At 31.6% G+C, this 20,339-nt stretch overlaps 1 protein-coding gene across 2 annotated transcripts in view; it reads left to right on the top strand.

Moving 5' to 3' along the window:
- The window catches only part of LOC118195058 (uncharacterized), a 77,471-nt gene that overhangs the window by 43,334 nt on the left and 13,798 nt on the right, over positions 1-20,339 (top strand). For both annotated transcript variants that reach the window (XM_035366293.2, XM_085806603.1), the window contains exons 2-3: positions 13,441-13,650; positions 19,230-19,678. In XM_035366293.2, the coding sequence (XP_035222184.1) occupies positions 13,463-13,650; positions 19,230-19,678 (637 nt within the window). In that variant the 5' untranslated portion in view covers positions 13,441-13,462. The remainder of the gene's footprint in view (positions 1-13,440; positions 13,651-19,229; positions 19,679-20,339) is intronic.

Raw genomic sequence — 20,339 nt, forward strand, 5'->3', positions numbered from 1 at the left:
TGTTGCGAGAAAAACAAGAAGTATGATTATCAAAATATTTTTTATGTTTTAATACGTTAAATATAGATTTATGGACGAAATCTGCGGAAATATTGATAATTAAGGGTCCTACGTGGTAATACTAAACTACTATTTAATGGATAGCTTTACGTTACCAATACGGAACAGTTAATGATCAAAATGGTGAACTTTTATTTTACGGTTTCCTCTAAATTTTATGAAAATCTGTTCAAATTCACAAAGTTACAAGAACTAAGAATGATTTAAGGTGGTGTTTTCTAATATTTCTGGAAATTTACGTATAAATATATGAAACTTTTTATGTTTAATATATCACATCATGTTGAATCTTTTATTAAGTAGACTTTTTGATATGCTGTGAGCATATGAAATTTAAATTTTATATTTATAGAGCCCTCACACCCATGGTGTTAAAACTGATTTCATGAAATTCTCACTTTGTTTTAAGAAATGTTGAAACACAGAAAATTTAGAATCGATATTTTAAGTGAATAAAAGCTGTAGTCAAGTTGTTTTATTTATAATATATGTAAATTATTACTTAAGATTTTCAACTATTAAGCATTTTAAATATTTATTTCTGAATTAATAAATTCACTTTTTTATTTTTGTTGCTGATTGCTAAAGGAAAAACTCGATACATTTCGAGTACCAAATCAGCAATCCTCATTCCTCCAATGTGGTTTTGAAAATATAAGTTAACTACTCATGCTTCTCAACGCGTATTACGCAAGCTTTGTTGAAGCCAGTAAATCTGAAGAGTAATAAAATAACTAGCTATGAAAAAACATTTTTAAAAATATGAAAATACACAAAAATAAAAATAAATAAATAAACCTGAAAGGTTTCAGATTTTAAATTACGTCCAAAGGGGCGTTTATTTTAACATTTTGTCTGTTATCTTTATTTATTAAATTTCACTTTCTTTGCACTTAAACGATAAAATTCAGTTCAAGAGCAATATCGCAAAATAGTTTTAAATTGAACATATCTTTGTAATTTCCGATAAAGAGTCTCGCGCGCTGGAGATAAAAATGTTTTTTTCTCCACAATGTTGCCATTGCTCGCTTTGAAATCCTTGAGTTTGTTAATCAAAAATTCGTTAAAGTTTTACAAAATATGAAATCGATAATAAAACAAATACCAAATTTCAAATTTGGTCTTTTACATTTCCATATTCGCAGTAGGATTATGTCATTCAAAATTCGATGAATCTATGTGCAGTTGTTTTACCAGAATGCGAGAAATATACAGTGGCTTCCAAAAGTGTTCGTATACTTATGATTTTCATTGAAATAGGGCTCTATCCATTAATTAAAAGTAAACTTTCTGAATTGGATTTTAATAATAAGATCTATAATCTATATAATTTATTATCTATTAAATATAGTGAAACTTTATTTTTAAGAAATTAATAATAAAAATATAACAAACATTTTATCTCACAAAAGTCTTCGTACACTTCAAAAAAATCTTAACATATTAGGAAATATTTTTATTTTTCGTTAAATTAATATTTAGTAGGATATTCTTTAGCATCCACAACAGCTTTTAAACTTCTGGGAATAGATTTTACTAGTTTTTTTGTAATTTCTGTATCAATGTTCATCCATTCTTCCATCATGACTGCTTTGAGTTGGCTTTTCGTTTTGATGTCGTATGTTCGTATTCTACCCTCCAGTTCTTTCCAAATGTGTTCTATGTGGTTTAAATCTGGTGACTGTGGTGGTGGTTTCAAAACCTCTCTGTAATAGAGACATCACAGGCGAACGTTGAGACCCGTATGCTTAGGATCGTTATCATGATTAAAAATAAAGTTGTTTCCAATACCCGAATTTTGGGCTGATAATTTTAAATTGTCTCTTAAAATATTTAAATAAAGAGAATGATTCATTATGCCCTCAATAAATACCAAATTACCTAGTTCTGATGCTGCCATGCACTCCCACACAAGAACACCTCCACCGTTATCCTTAACTATTCCAACTAAGCTTTTAGAATGAAGTTCCTTATTTTTTCTTCTCCGTACAGTTATTCGACCATCGGAACCAAAAATGTTAAATTTGCTTTCGTCAGCAAATAGGACATTATCCCAGTACGTTTCAGGTGTATTTATCATTGATTTGGCGAATGAAAACCTAAGCTTTCTGTTTTTCTCACTAACAAAAAAATTTTACGGGTAGAACGCCCATGTAATCCAGCTTCTCTGAGAACGCGTCGAAAAGTTTCAGGTGAATCTGAAGTAGAAAACTTTCCATTAAATTCTACAGAAACTTTTACAGCACTCAAACGTGAGTTTTTCACAAATTTTCTAATAATAAATCTCTCATTCGGTTTAGTTAACTTTCTCGGTCGACCTTTTCTTACCTTGTTTTCAATCCGATTTTCTTCTTTAAAGCGTTTTATCACATACTGCACGATAAATTAACTAATTTAGCGATATTTCGAATTCATTTACCACTACTATGAGGAAAAATTATCAATTTTTAAATGCCGTTTGTAATTTCTTTACAACTGCGCCCTATTTTTCAATAATAAATAGAATATTATGAAGTAAACAATAAAAAATTAAAGCAAACGATTTTTTAAATGCAACCACAATGCAAAAATTTAAAAAAGCGGCAAACGGTAATTCTAATTTTGATTTTATCCAAAAATATTTTAGTATACGAAGACTTTTGGGAGATAAAATGTTTGTCATTTTTTGATTATTAATTTCTTAAAAATAAAGTTTCGCTATATTTTAAAAATATTTCCTGTAATTTTGTTACAAATAGATTATAGATCTTATTATTAAAATCTAATTCAGAAAGTTTACTTTAAATTAATGGATAGAGACCTATTTCAATGAAAATCATAAGTGTACGAACACTTTTGGGAGCCACTGTACATACATTTATGGAGATTTTTCATTATTTAATTTCTTCATATATAATGCAGGACTCATGCAGAACAAATATAACATTTGGTGGCAACAGTTTGAAAAGTGAAACGGACATTTATAGTGAACCAACGCAAAATCGCAAAACGAAAACAATAGTCCTTCAGAAACAAAGTCCCTTTGGACTAAAAGTATCTGAAAGCTTTCCGTTTTTACCTTACGTTCAAAGGGGCGTTTTTTTAACGTTTTCTGTGTTACCTTTATTTATTAAATATATATTCTTCACATTTAAACCATAGAATTCAATTCAACAGCATTATTGCAAAATAATTTAAAAAGGAGCATATCTTTAGAATTTGCGATACACCAGGAGATATTTTTTTTCCACACAGTTTTGCCCTTGTTCGCTTTGAAATCGTTGAGTTTGTTAATTAAAAATTCGTTAAATTGTTACGAAATATGAAATCGATAATAAAACAAATTCCAAATTAAGGCTTTCAGATGCCCATATTCGGTGGAGGATTGCATTATTCAAAATTTGATGGCTCTAAATATCGTTGTTTAATCACAGCGTGATAAACAAACAGATTCTTCATTATTTAATTAAATATAACACAGGGCGATAATCGGACATTTAAAGTTTTCGACTCAAAATGCCAAAACGAAATTAATAGCCCAGAAGGGCTATTAATTGTTCAGCCTAGGGCTAATAAAGGCCAAACAAAATTTTAATTCAATGATATGATTTTCATATTCTATCCAGCTGGTACTTAGTGAGCCCAGGGGTTTCAAACTATTTCTAAGGACTTTTCTTTTCAGTGCATTACAATTAATATAATATTCACAGTTCTGAACATGTTGAAACATCTCAATGAACCACAACACGAATCTGAGAAAATATTTATTAATTTCCTCCCGATTTTTAAAAATATTGTTACGAATTTTGTACATAGATACTTTAGTGCAGTTATATGTGGGTTAAAATATCCTTCTGTATTATATAACATGAAAATCTAGAGAGTTGAAGCTTTGCCGGAAAAATAAGAACACAAGGGCAAGTTTATTTAACACTGAGTAAGTAATCATTTTGCCAATTTGGCGAGACATCGCCAAGCTGGCAACGGTTCTGAAAACTAATTTTTGTCGCCAAGTTTTGTGAGAAATCGCCAAACTCGGCAATCATTTGGCGACATTTTAGTCCTGTTCTTTTATCACCTTCATAAATATTGTAATTGAATAACCATAATTATTTTCGTGTGTAACTGCAACCCTGTTCAAGCCTCATATATATTTCAGTAATTTCAAGAAGCTAAAAAGCACTAGAAATATCTAATAATAAATAAATAGGAACTGTATAAGACCGGAGGGAGTACTTGCTCTGAATTCTTAGTTCAGCTTGAGTTTGAGTTTGGAGTACTGAGATATGTCCGGGTTAGCTTCCTCTTTAGATGCGCTTTGCATTGCGTTGTGTTTAACGTTCCTAGTAGTTTGAAGTGTAACTACTGATTGTAATTTATGGTACATTTGTAGAAAATGTGGAAAATTTCAGAAGTCTGAAATGTTTCTTTTAATAAAATAAATTTCATTAACCTATCATAGGACCTGTGTGCATTCAATTTACTAGAGTCCCTACTCACGCAACAATACTATTCTAACATTCTTCATCTGACATAACACAGAAGAAAAATCTCTTGGATTCCACTGGACTTTCACACGAATGAAACCTTTTAATTCATTGTACCTTCGTACCAGTAATAAAATAATCGCAATTCCCATTTAGTGTCTGTAGAACTAGCTTTCTTTTAGCATGATTCCAGGATACTCATATGATGTAAAATTTCTGTCATTGTTGCTGGTTTAGTCGTAATATCAGTTTATGCATTTCTGAAATTTCAGTTATGAATATACGAACAGAAAAAGGAACAACAATAATGTCCTCCATAAACACTTTTGCACGTAATCATCGACATCTTCAGTTTTCGACGGATTCCGAATCCCGCGGAACTGCAGAACTGAAGAAAAAAAATACATAATTAAAAATTAGAAAAGTTTCAGATTTTAAATTACGTCCAAAGGGGCGTTTTTTTAACATCTTGTATGTTACCTTTATTTATTAAATATCATGTTCTTCGCACTTAAACCATAAAATTCAGTTCAACAGCAATATCGCAAAATATTTTTTAAATGTGCATATCTTTAAAATTTCCGATTCGCAGTCTCACGCGCCGGAGATAAAAATGCTTTTTTTCCTTTCTGTACAACGTTGCCATTGTTCGCTTTGAAATCCTTGAGTTTTTTAATCAAAAATTCCTTAAAGTTTTACAAAATAGGAAATCGATAATAAAACAAATTGCAAATTTGGGCTTCCAGATGCCCATATTCGCAGAAGAATTACTTTATTCAAAGTTTGATGGCTCTAGGTACCGTTGTTTTATCACAATGCGAGAAACATACATTCATTTATGCAGGTTCATCATTATTAAATTACTTCAAATATAATACAAAGAGATCATATTTTGTGGCAACAGTTGAAAAGTCATAGAGACATTCAGAGTGATTTGACACAAAATCGAATAGTCCTTCAGAGACAAAGCAGTTTTGGACTGGAAGAAAAAAAAAACTTTAAATCAAAATCTTTTGATATGTTGTTTGAACTGCACAGCTTTGATCGATTCTCAAATCAAAGTTAAAATCAAAGAACAGAACTCTTGCTTCGTGTTCGTACATGCTTATTATACTTGCTTCTTTGTTTTCATGTAAAATTGTAACAATTCTATTATTTATCTTATTCTCATCACTAAAACAAAATTTGTTCGGACTTTTGGAAATATAATCTGCATGTTACATAGTATGTACTGGCAGTTTCCGTGATGCATGTGAAAGAAAGACACGAAAAACGACATTTAAAATATTGTTTAATTTAGACCAGAAAAAATTGTCCTTTGTAATTTCATAATTAAACTTTGGAGATTTAATGATAGAATAGACGAACAATCAAATTAAGAAGCGCACAGAACCGTAGTAGACGTTTAATGCCATCTAATTAAGCAAAACAGAAAATAGCATAACAAGTAAATGGTGTTCGCCGAAAACGTCGCGGAGGAAACAACGCAAGGCGAAAACATCGTGGGAGAAAATAAAGCAACGAGAAAACATCGCAGTTCTAAAATATCGTGGTACAAAATATCGTCGTCGAAAATAAAGTGGTTCGAAAACTTCGCAGTGTAAAAACATCGTCGTCGAACGTATCGTGGTAAAAAATAAAGTACCTACAAATGATTGCAGGACGATAACATCGTAGACATGCGTTTTTCAGGCTTTAATAATTGCAAAGGATACTCGCATAATCATTTACGAGCCCAAGATGGAAAGAAGGATAATTTTTACTTTCATATTTTTTATTAACAATATTTGCTGAAAATGTAAAATGGAAACTTAAGCACAGAAAATTTATGCAACTTATAGCACTTAATAGAATTTTAAATTGACAACATTAACTAACAAAGGTCATTAATAAATTATTTTTTTATAAAGTTTTACTGGTAATTTTTCATGAAAAGTATAATATGAAAAAGAATAAAAAAAGAAAGATAAGTAACTGCATGACCTTATCTATAAAAAAATTGCTAAGTTAGTTATGAGATTATTTTCTTCTCTTTTGTTAATTTGATACTCTTATAGTGAAAATTATTTCTTGTTAGTCTAAAGGGGCTTTGTCCCTGAAGGACTATTGTTTTCATTTTGCAATTTTGCATTGAATCACTAGAAATGTCAGTTTCACTTTTCAAACTTTTGCCACCAAATATTAGAGTCTTGCATTACATTTGAAGAAATTAAATAATGAAAAATCTGCATAAATGTATGTGTATTTCTCGCATTATGATAAAACGACGGTACATAGAGCCATCGAATTTTGAATGACGTATCCTCCTACGAATATGGGCATGTGGAAGACCAAATTTGAAATTTGGAATTTGTTTTATTATCGTTTTTACATTTTGTAAAACTTTAACGAATTTTTGATTAACAAACTCAAGGCTTTCAAAGTGAGCAGTGGCAACACTCTACGGGGGGAAAAACTTTTTTTTAGCGGAACTGTGTATCGGAGATTTGCTCATTTTTAAATTATTTTGCGACATTGCTATTGAACTGAATTTTACGGTTTAAGTGCAAAGAACATGATATTTAATAAATAAAGTTAACACACAAAACGTTAGAAAAAGCCCCTTTGGACGTAATTTAAAATCTGAAACCTGCAGATTTTTTTTTAAACTTCTTGTTCTGTTTTTTAAAAGTTTATTAGTTAGTAAAAAATATGAAAGTGAAAATTATCCTTCTTTCTATCTTTCGCTCACAAATTATTATGCGACTATCCATTTACAATTATTAAAGCCTGAGAAACGTATCTCTGCGATGTTATGCGATGATTTTTATGTACTTTATTTTTTACCACGATATTTTCGACGACGATGTTTTTAAACCTCTTCATTTTCGACAACGATATTTTGCACCCCGATGTTTTAGAACTGCGATGTTTTCTCTCTGCTTTATTTTCTCCCACGATGTTCTGTACTCCGACGTTTTCTCCTTGCGTTTGATTTCTCCGCGACGTTTCCGTCCGCAATGTTTTTGCCGCAATGTTTTCGGCTGTAACCAAATAAATATATGAGACAAAGTGAATAAATACTTTTGTAAAGTGAATATTGGTATTAAGCTCTTCGAGCAATGATTAATAACTTTTCTTTTCATTTTTAATGTGGAAAGAGAAATCAGAGAAATATTTTATCAAAATGTATTTTGTACAGCTTGAACAAAATGAAAAATGGAAAAAATAGTCAAGAGAAATTAATGATTTGCGATATATATTCATTGCTGAGCACAATAATTATGTCTCTTAATGGAAATCTTTAAATTTTTTTCTCGCTAACAATATGTCCACTAATTTTTCAAAGAATAAGGTCCAGTACAAAATGTTTAGAAAATTACTTCATAAGAATTTGATCAATAAAAGAGGATATAATGCAGAAATTGAATGTACGGAAAATATGAGCAGCACTTTGCTAATCATTAATTTTCAGGTTGGCGTACAATATTAAGAACAGTATCTTTCAATTTTGAAAACGTTTTGACTAAAATCATATTTGTAAAATGATATTTTTAATGAGGGGTAAGGTATTTCTTCCACCTTCCTAGCATGCCTTCGTAGTGTGGTAGTCTGCACGCTGGGCGCGTATTCCAAACCACCGTGGTTCGATTCTCGGCGATGGCATTGCTCATTTTTCATTTCTTCCCGTTCCAAAAATACTAATGTCTCTACGGTGACGCCCGAACTAAAAGGGTGGAGGAGGAGGATTCTCCATACCCAGGATTTCACGATTGGGTCCCATATAACCCCAGTCGCCCTTCAAAAGAGGAGTATATAAGGTATTTCTCCCGCCTTCCTAGCATTCCTTTGTGGTAGGGTGGTCTGCATGCTGGGCGCGTATTCTAGAGGTCCGTGTTTCGATTACCAGCGAAGGCATTGCTCATTTTTCATGATTCCCGCTTCCAAAAAATACGTATTGCCTATCAACTCTACAAGTTTAACAAAAAATGTTTTTTAAAAATCATCGCTTATTATATTTTCTGCTGAAATCAGTAGACAGTAATATCAATTTTTATTCAGAAATTTATGGCGTTATTTTTTTGCATATTAACACGTGGCTTTAACAAAAGAACAGTGTTTAAGTTAAAGTATTTAGAACATTTATTAGTTATAGGAATTGCTTTATATATCTGTACTATTAAAATCTTTTCTCGTCTGTTTCATTGCTTGTGGCTTTATTTCCTCCGGAACGGTGGGGTGTTGAGTTTCCAGAGAAGTACCCCGCATTCCAAAAATTCGTGGGAAGCTATTTCGACCATTCTTCATAAAACTTTAACCAGTCGAGGTATTAAATAAAAGCTCAGAAAATGCTATTTTTCGCCCTCATTTTTCCGAGGGGCAATAGTCTCGCCCGCTGGATATAAAAATCTGCTTTAGGTCGAAAGGTGCTGCCACTGCTCGCTTTCAAATCATACAGTTTGTGAATAAAAAATTTTTAATTTTAGAAAAAATAAAATAAAATAATAGCATTGCCAAACATTGAATATATTATTTTTATATAAAATTGTAGAGACATTAGATATTTTTTTGGAAGTAGGCAAGATGAAAAATTAGCAACGCCTTCGCCGGGAATCGATCCACGGACCTCTGGAATACCGGCCCAGCGTGCACCACGAAGGCACGCTAGGAAGGCGGGAGAAATAACTTATATATTCCTCCTTTTAAAGGGCGACTGGGGTTTTTAGGGGACCCAACCACCAAATCCTGGTTGAGGAGAATCATCATTCAACACCCTTTCAGTTCGGGCGCCACTGTAGAGACATTAAGTATTCTTTAGAAGCAGGCAAGATGAAAAATTAGCAACGCCTTCGCCGGGAATCGAACCACAGACCTCTGGAATACCGGCCCAGCGTGCAAAACCACTACACTACGAAGGCACGTTAGAAAGTCGGGAGAAATACCTTATAAGGTCATGTTCTGACTTTGAGAAAAAGCTCGCGATTTCATATGACGTCATTGTATATCGAAACATTTTGTTAATGTCATCATTTTAAATAAATAGCCGCTGTTGGCAACTTTTTTGTTTCAGATCAAGATAACTGACACGGTATGTTATTGCCATGTTAATTCGCTTATTAATGTTGAGAAAAATTTTTATATCACAGTAAACTGAAATGACGTCATATGTATACGTATTAACTTCAAGAATCCAAAGTTTTTGTTTTCTGGTTTGGCAACAAAAAACCATTTTACAAATTGGTTGTTGCTTGGTAAGAACAAAATGATTTCATTCATATTGAAATGATTTTATGCACTTTCTTTTCAGATGTGCATAGAACTCATAAATTTTGCTTTGGTCGTAGGCTAGAAACTTTGTATAGAGTACATTAGTTAATTTTATTTTCAGTACATAGAACTGAAGATCATTCAGTACATAGAAGTGAAGAATATTGCTTTGGCCGTAGCCTGCTCATCTGGCGGGCTTGCCCACTAGTAGAATTTAATTGCGGAAACCTTTATTAGAATATTATTTAAATTTATCACAACTATTTTTATTGGACGGTATTGAAATTGAAACATGAGTTATCAAATGAATGTTGTTACACTGAATTCTCGAGATATTTTTCTTAGTTTTGATTCTTAATATTTCGCTGGAGACCATCGAGGCAGGTGATTTTGACCTAATTAGAGACGTCACAATTTTTTTCCTAAATATTTCTTCATGAATTAAACATCAGTCAATAGTAAACTACACTTCGTTATTAAAAAAGGGTATGCAATAGAAATTCAAATTTTTTTTCAATATTTCACTAATAACCAGGTAAAACCAAAAGGTGAGATATATATAAAATATGCGAAACATTACAAAGCAGGAATCCTTCAGTGTGGTTCTAATGAGCATCAAAAAAGCTTGTGGCTTTTGGTACACCTTGCATAAATATGCACAATGCACCTACGAAGTTTTAGGTCTGAGTTCATAAAAATTTCGCATTTGATTGAAACTGATTTTATTATTGCTTAGGCCTCCTACAAGTTTTCCTTCTAACTCTGATCTTATTCTTTTATATGCTTAGAACTTGTGAACATCTTTTACAGAAGCCAAATGATTGGAATTCTCTTTAATTATCTTGTTACATTCTTTCTGAATTTTTGAAATACTGTCAGTATTGTGCCTTTTAATGTAAGGTTTCACTTTAAGAAACATAAATAAGGTAGCAAGGTGGCAAATCTAACAAGAAAAAGAAAGTTTCATTTCTCTTTGCAATAAAAAATTTCACAGTAGTGTGTGAAAGTGTTATAAAAATTCCTTATCTGATAAAATCTCTTCTGGCCTAACTCAATGTATTCCTCTCAAAAAGTCGGTTTTATTGCTTCTTTGTAAAAACTGCAGTATAGTGCTATCTCCTTCAAACATAAATTACCTCTAAATTACATCATGCCACAAACATTGCTCATTAAATTACACCAACATAGCATTCACAAACGAAGCTTCTCTAGTCGAAGCGAAATTTCTCATGCTATAGAGATAGTTATTCTTTATAATCTAAAGCCATCTTTTATTATTAGTAATAATTGTTTTAAAATTCTCGATGATTATCTGTTGTTTTAATAAAAAACCTATAGTTAAAATTTTTAGAATTTAACTAATAACAGCATATAACGGAAGCATAAATTAAAAAGTAAAATTAAAATTGATGTTACTCATCATTGCCTCAAGTTATTATTTGGCGGTTCAATTGAGCTGAATGAAAAATTCCAATATTAGACCTCTGTAAACACAGAGAATACTCAGCATTTCGCCTGAAAATGTTTTGAGAGTCCTTACAAGGCAACATAATGATATATCGTACCTATCTATTTTAATATCGGAAAGAAATTATTATAATAAGATAACTTTTATTAAAAAGATTATCCTATTCTAGGGAAAATTGCTTACGGTTATAGAGACATTAGGTTAATTGGAAGCAGGAAAGATGAAAAATAGCAAACGTGCTGATCACTACATTACAAAGGCATGCTAAGAAGGCGGGAGAAATACCTTATATACTCCCCCTTTTAAAGGGCAACTGGGGTTTTTTAGAGAACCCAATCGACGAATTCTGTGGTGTGGATAATCATCATCCACCACCGTTTTACTTCGGGCGCGATTCTAGATACATTAGGTTAACTGGAAGCAAGAGAGATAAAAATGAGCAGCGCCCTCGCCGGAAATCACCACGGACCTCTGGAGTACGCGACCAGCGTGCTGACCACTACACTACGAAGGCATGCTAAGAAGGCGAAAGAAATACCGTATAGGGTATTAATTTAGATTACTGTTAATTGGTATTGAAATGTAAAAGCTGAAGAGTATTTTTAAAGGAAAATTAATATTAGAATAATTACATTTGTACACGAAAAAATTAAAAACTATCAATCACCTCCAGTTTAATGTTTTAAATAGAACTTTTCAAGGGATTATTATTTAAAATATTACACTCCGATGATTAATGAGTGCCAAAAATACCTTCAATTAATCGTGTGGCTGAAGATTTAGCTTATCAAAATATTTTGGAAATGTAAGTATCTTCTTCCGATTCTATTGTTAACATTTTCCAATTTAATGATGACTATGGATTGCAATCTTATATTTTTACATAGTCGAGAGGAATTTGTTTTCATTTGTTTTTAGTACTTGATCAGTCAATCGTTAATTGTAAATTATTTCCATTAGTTTAAATAAAAAAAAAAAAAAAAAAAAAAAAAAAAAAAAAAAACGCAAAACTAAATGATTGCCTACAGCAGGCAATGATTCAGCATTGAATAGCCTAGATAGAAAACAATTAGAAAAAACCATGAAAATTTTCTAAGCTTTTCAAATTTATGATGTTTTTATGGAAGGAAACTAGCTTTGATGTGTCGTACAATGGCATCCACTTTTAGAAATTCAAATGTGATTGTATGCAACGTACGCGCTTATTTCATTTTTTTTTTCAATGTTGTGACATATTTATTGAAGGCATCCTGATAGTTAAATAACTTAAGTTTTTAACAAATTCTGCTTACACATTAATTAGTTGAAATAATCATAGTTAATCGACAGGTCAAATTCCGTTTCCCCCCAGAATGAATAGAAATATGATTTTCCTTACAATAAGTTATTATATTTTCCTTAAAATTAGATAATATTATCACATTTATTATAACTATAAATATATTTCTTCTAAAATTACTTCAAATTCTTTCTCAAAATTTAAAATTTATATTATAAATAAAAGATACATTGTCTTTTAATACGAATACTATTCTATTCGATACAAGTATATTTTCATACACACTACTTTAAATGGTAAATGTGAAGATGCAAGTTTTTTCTCAATTGCTATTTATTTATCAGTTACTGTTTATATAAAATATATCACAGCAGAAAAATATGTGTGCTTAGTTAACACTATAAGGTATTTTTCCCTCCTTGTTAGCATGTCTTCGTAGTGTAGTGGTCAACACGCTCAGCGCGTATTCGAGAGGTCCGTAGTTCGGGTCCCGGCGAGGGCATTGCTCATTGTCCAACATCTCCTCCTTCAGAATAAACTAATGACTCTACAGTGGCGCCCAAGCTAAAAAAGGTGGTGAATGATGATTCTTCATCATCAGGACTTGGCGATTGGGTCCCCTAATTCCTAGTTCTCTTTAAAAGGGGGAGTATATGAGGTATTTCTTCCGCCTTCTTAGCATGCCTTCGTGGTGTAGTGATCAACACGCTCGGCGCGTATCCTAGAGGTCCGTGGTTCGAGTCCCGGCGAGGGCATTGCTCATTTTTCATGACTCCTCCTTCGAAATAACCTAATGTCTCTACAACGCATACAAACAAATAAATGTTGAGAAAGACTTAGCAATCTACAAAAGTTTATGTAAGCTAAAAATCGATTTCATCTTTGATTATACATTTTAATTCAAATGAATGTTCTTTCAGACTATTCTTTGTCCAGTTAGTCATGGAGCACATTGTTAGATGTCTGTTAGTTTCCTCTTTGATTGTGATGGTGTCTTGCAAAAGCGCTTTCCGAGAAAAGATGTTCTTTCTCCAACGGCCGTCAGGAGAAGAAAATAAGACTTTATTAGTCGTTACTTGGTCCGAAGGAAGTCAGCCAGAAGCAACAGGCTGTGAAATATTCACAGATGAGTAAGTTTCCTTTTTAATTCTACGTTACCATTTGTAATAAATAATGTTGATAACATCTAATAATAAAGCAAAACGCAGGGTATTCAAGGAGTAATACATCACCCTTTTATATTTTGCTTCCGTTTCCAATCTGCGTCCACCTTTTAACGAACAAAGCATTTGGCTTTGTTTTCATTTAAATATAAATTGTATGTTTAGATGAATTGTGTACTACTAAAAACCTTTTATTAGAAATATGCGACTTCAGGCTATTTCCAGAGGATATTAAACAATGTGATAATCCATACAGTTAAAAAGCGCCTTTTATTTTAGAATCTCTTGTTGATAAATAACCTCTGAATAGCGGTTTGCTCTGAATCATTTGATTCAGAATAGCAGATTTGCAACCCTGTTCTAATGGAATACGCGCTCATCAATGAAACCTAACAATGCAAACTCTTATTATAAAGAATATGTAAATAAAAAAAAAACCTTTTAGAGAAAAGATAAAGGCTATTTGTGATTTCCATATAAAAGAAAATCAAAAAAGATAAGTTCAATTTAAAAAAAATCTCATTTGTTTAAATAAATAGTATTTTACATATATATAGTAAATGGTATATATATAGCAACAGGTTATATAAAAAAAACACAAAATCATGTTATACACAAGCTGAATAGGATATCCTGCTGGTCTTTAAATAACTAATGAAAAGATTCAGGTATAACTATGAGTTATTAATGTATTATTTGTTACAAAAAGAGAACTGGGGCGTATACAGAATAAGACTTTTTTCAGTGCTTCCGACAGGCCAATTCAAAACTCAACAATTCTACTTCAACGCTATGAATGATACGGGAAAATAGTCAGTTATTAAGCTGACGACAATCACTATGACAAGGCATATCGTTCATGTAGATGCAATAAATATATCCTTTGTCAGAAAACTTCCAGGACAAAGGGCATAAAAAATAGTAAATTGCATTTACCAAGTAATGATCCTTAGCTGTTATATCAAAGTAGTCTCCCTTGGCTATCTATACACAACTGCCAACGTTTCTGGAGGTCTTCGAAGCAAGCAGGGAAATCTTCAACTGCGATGCTTGCAAGCTCATTTATCATAGTCTGTTGGATGTCTGCAATAATCTTGGTGAAGCTTTCTTTTCAGTCACCTTTTCACTCACAGAAACAAGAAGAAATCACAGTAATCTTTGATACAAATGTGGGATAGTGTCTGGCTCTATCCAATAGTTAACAGAGATTCTTCGTCTTTCCTCTTTCTGTTCATCTGTTAATGAGTGAGGGACGATTCTTGCATTAAGTTTCCGTTTCCCTAAATATTCGCATAAAATCTTATGAAACACATCACGATTCAAATACAGTTCTTCTGATATCATACGCACAGTTGCACGACTCTCTTCTTCCGATAACTGCCTTACACGCTCCACGTTTGCATTGGTATGGCGACCAGCTCTGGAATCGTCTTGTACTGAATCTCTGCCTTCACGAAACGTTTTATGCCACTCGAAAACACGACTTCTTGACAAAATTTCATTTACTACAGTCTGCTGATTTATATTCGTCGTATCGCTGATGCTTGCAGAACTACCTTCCATGTTAATGAAATTGCACTCAAGAATATTTCGCATTCATACTTTCTTGAATGCAAATGTAAAATATAGCCAATAATAAATTAAACACGTTCGACACTAACTTGCAAGCACTGTACTCTCATTCACTCATTCACATATTTTGTTTTATTTTTATGACATAAAACTGCATTGACATAATACATACAGCTTACGCGCAAATGAAATTTTTATTCTCGTTTTTGCGTCCTTATTTTTCAAACGTTGCAACAAATTTTTGCCTATAGGTTTCCGACAATTTAGACCGTCAGAAGAGAGATTTTTGATTGCACCTCTATGCACAATATGACTTTCATATTAAATCAACAATATTCTACAAGTTTGTAATTGAATTTTTTCCTGTTTTCTCATAGCTTTTTAAATAGTATCGCTATGTTCTGAATGTCGCCGGTTATGTGTGTTAAAGCTGACCTCATACTGTAAGGCAGAAATGCCTAACTGCTTTTGCCTTAAGGGTTTCTTTTGAATTTCCCCTTCCCGGTTTTCATATTTGGAAAATAACAATTTAATGAAAATATATGATTTCACTGAAGGATTTTGCATTTCTAAATAATTAATATGAGCCCACAAAAACTAAGAAAATCCACTTAGAAATCGCAGATTTAGCGCAGGTTCAAATAAATTTGATTTCAAATTAAAAAAACCAAGAAATGTACACTGCGCAAATAAATAAATAAATAAATAAATAATTTAAAAAAAAAAGTGGGACAGTTCTATATCTACCGTTCTACTGAGCCGAATGACGAAATTCAAATTGCGTTTTTCATGTCTCGAAAGCGCAATTTAGGATATAGATTAGATTTATATATAGCACTGTCCTAACATAGGTATTTTGACACAAAATCGGACTTTTTCTGAAATAACATGCCAATTATTTTCCATATTTCGGTTCTACGACTTAAATTATGCCTGACTGCCAAGTTTTGTAAAAATCAAAAATTAGCTCTCAAAATTTTAGCTCTTCAATGTTAATTGGATTTGTTATAAATTTATTAATATCTCTTTTTTATTAAATCTTTTTTATTCTTCCTTTTACATTTCGAAATTTAGGTTCATTCCAAATAAAATGCCCCCATTTTTTATGATTTATTTTTAAATAATTTTTATAAATTTTCGAAATCATTTTGATTTATAACTTATAAACTTTTTACCATCATCTTAAAAAAGGTGTATTTCTAAGCATACCTGCAAAAAATTAGAGTTTTTTATTCAAAATTTCTTAAGATATACACGAATTTACATATTTTCACGTTTTGAAATTTCGCATATTTATTGAAAAAGATAAAACATCAAATGGGGTTTAGACATTTTGCTATAACTATTTGGAAGTAGAAACAAAGTGACTTTTTTCTCGCTCATGCGTAAGGTAAAAATGTAGAAACGATGAAGTCCCTTTTTTTTCTGCTCCGGCATAATGGAAGGGAAAGGAAAATGGGTTGCCATATATTAAGAAGTTCGCCAAGTGAATTACTCTTCACTCAAACTGAAAAAATTGTGCCATGATAAATGTTTGAATTTCTCCGTAAATTGCGCACCAAATTTTACAAAATCTAATATCAAGGCATAATTTGAGTCGTAGAATCGAAATATGGAAAATAATTGGTAAATTATTTCAGAAAAAGTCCGATTTTGTGTCAAAATACCTATGTTAGAACAATGCTATAGATAAATCTAATATATATCCTAAGTTGCGCTTTCGAGACATGAAAAACGCAATTTAAACTTTGTCAATTGGCCCATCATCATAATTATTTTCTGTGCTCTTGAGAGTTACATCAGTACGAATAGTAATAATCTCTAATTCACCAGTTTGTTAATAAAACAAAATTTTTCCATTAAAAGTCACTTTTGTTATGTCTAATTCCAAGAAAGGATTTTTTAGGAACAATAAAATGGGCTACAGAGAACACATGACTTGGAATCTTCTTTTAAAGTCTGAGCTACGTACGTTCTGAGCTTTTAAACAAGCCTAGATGGGTCATACTCTAGAATAAATTCCGAATATAGAACGAGGGTAAATAATGGAAAATACTGATAATCTTTCTCAAGTAAGTTGTTCTTCTACAAATTGATTACCTTTTCTTTGAAACGAAGTAATTAGGTTGCTGAGTTTTGAAGTGAAATCGGTTAAAAATGCTATGTTAGCGAATCATTTCATGTCATTCAATTTTTTATCATAATTCTCTTTAGAGGGGAGAAAAGTTTTTATTTTCAACAGCATTCCTACAAATCATAATAAAACTTTGTGTCGATTTAGCGATTTTACTTTTTCATGGTAAATTATGTCATCATACTTACTATCTGGCTCAAAACGTAAGGCTTTAGTTGGTGATTCGAATACCGTTCACGGATAAACCTTACAATAAGTATAAACTTACAATGCGTTCTTCAGTTAATAATTCCCGTTTTAATTCCATAAGCCAGTCCTTTTTTAACTTATCTTATTACTAAGAACATCTTTTCAACCTAGTGAAAATGTAAATGGATGCATGGATGGAAAAATGCAATGGATTTTAAAAATGAAATGAATATACAGTAACTCATTATGAATCATGTTTATTCTTTCAATGGAAGTTTTATTCACATAAATAAAGAGGCGCAACTTTTCACAATAATTAAATATTCTTTATTTAATTTAAGAGATCATTCAAGAGATCTACACAAAATAACTTAAAAGTTCAAGCTTCCCGCATACCATAGAAATTCGAGACATTCAAGCTGGAAAATCGTTTGAAAGTTAAATAACCAAGGCATATGGAACACAGGATAGTTGTTGCCACATATTTTCTTAAAATCAGCCCACAAGCAGGTAAATAAATATTACTCGTGTCCGCTAAAGTCTCACCAAACATATTCTCTCACATGTACACTAAATTAATATAAAAGCTGTTTTAACCATGTATTAGTTCCACCTTTCTCGTCTTTTTCATGCATATAAAAAGAGAAACAGATGATAAAGCCAGTCCAAAGTGTAATGTCACAATATACAAATCAGTGAAGCAATTCTACAGTAATTTTCTTTATCTATATTTTGAAATAAGGGCTCGAATATCATCATAGCTCTTTGGAATCTTTGCATTCACGAAAAACCACTATTTTTCCGGATTACACGACTGCTTAAGCTCAGTAATTAATCTGCGAGCATCATTAAGATTACAGTTTCTCTCACAGTTGGTTTTATTTTTCACTTGGATAGAAGTATTTTACAGTCGTTATCTGCTATAATATTAGATTTACAAGTGAATGATAATAGAAACATTTACTTCAGTAGTTATAATGTTTCTCCTTAAAAATGCCATTTTGACATAAAACATTATTTCTCAAAAGTATTGGTTCGCACAGTATTTTTAAAACCAAAATTAGAGTCCAAATTATATAAAATTTTGCTACAGAACAGTGTAATCACAGAACAATATGTAAGCCATTTTTGTCATAATTATTATTATTATTGCCATTGTGTTCGCAGTTCTTATTATTTATTTGTTTGTTTGCTTTTATGTTCCGGTCTTATTTCCCATACTTCCTAGTGAGGTACTAAGAACCATTAAAAATCGCATATCAAATTTTTGATGTTGCTAATATTAAAATTAAGGATATAGAATTCCAAATGTTCTTCAAAGGTATCATAGTACTCGGTAATAGTTGGTATGCAGTCTAGCACATTTCTTCCTTTTGTTGTTTTTATATTCACAGAGCGTAGTATTATTCAAGTGCATAAACATATGGAAAAACGTTTTTCATAATATTTTAATGCTCGTCTTACATTTTATCACTATTTACTAATTAGCTATTCTTAGTTACAAATTAATTTTAGTTACCTTATTAAAACATGTTAATTTCTTGGCTTCATTTTATCCTTTTGAATATGTGCAATGGTTTTTCGAGGATAAGATGAAAGTTTAAGCTTTTCTGTTTCCATTTACTTACAAAAATCTGATATTCTCACATAGGGAACTGATCCAAAATATACTGAAATTGTCACCAGATCAGTCTGTTAAAAAACCAAGCCCGGAAGAAATGAAGAGTCTTCTTGAGGATTGCACAGAAATTTCCATTCGCAGAAAACGCAGCGCTGAACATGAAACTCGTCGTACTGGAGATGATAGGCGTATTTATGCAAATGAACCTCATACTAGAAATGGCAGACGAAGTCATTCATATGAATCTCATACTGTAAATAGCAGAAGAAATGACTTCAATGATGGGAATAACAGAAGAGTTGTAATCAAAGAAAGTTGGTCGAATGGCGATAGATCAAGCATCAATGAAAATGGTGCAAATTACGACAACACTGAAGATTATGAAAGCGCAACGATGACTCCACCTAATAAAATGGAAGGTCCGAAAAAGGAATCATCAACCACAGAAGGATATGATGGGTTACCTGTAATTTTCCCAGGTAATTTAAAAAATTATTTTTCAACTCTTTATTGAACAGGTACCTTTTCTAAAATTTGGTGTTGTCATTATGTTGTCATTATTTATCCAAAGAAACTATACAAAGCAAAATTATTTCAACAATTAAGAAATAAATGCGGAAAATAAACTTTAATAATTTCAAAAATTTTCAGGATATTAAAAGGTTTTCTTATTTCTTAATATCATTAAAGAATATTTACGTATCATTCCCTACCTAGCCTTTTCAATGATCGTAAGTGAACTCACTGAAAGCAGAGAATTCATATGCGGTTCTGTTCTCAGTTTATTCCTATTTTGTTAAGACCGAATGGCATAACATCAGAAAATTTCCTGTCATCTCCTCATGTTTACAATAAAATTTCCCCACGAAGGGGTCTCTCAATAGATTGATAGCCCTGGGATGTTTTTTCATAATTTAAGAATTTGATTTAAGGCTTATTACAAATATAAACTGTGGGAAGTAAATATTACCAGAAAACAAATCTTTATCAAATAAAAAGACAGACTACAATCAACTAATTAAATTTATTTATTGAGCCATCCCGAAACGAAAAAAAATGTAACGATTATGGCTATTTACAATCAAAATAAAGAAATGAATGCAGTTTGTCGCATATCACGACAATTATTTTAATTTTATA

The sequence above is a fragment of the Stegodyphus dumicola genome, chromosome 1 (genome assembly GCF_044657685.1).
Source record: "Stegodyphus dumicola isolate Sdum_Otavi_A_Nest chromosome 1, ASM4465768v1".
In the NCBI taxonomy this organism is placed as follows: domain Eukaryota; kingdom Metazoa; phylum Arthropoda; class Arachnida; order Araneae; family Eresidae; genus Stegodyphus; species Stegodyphus dumicola.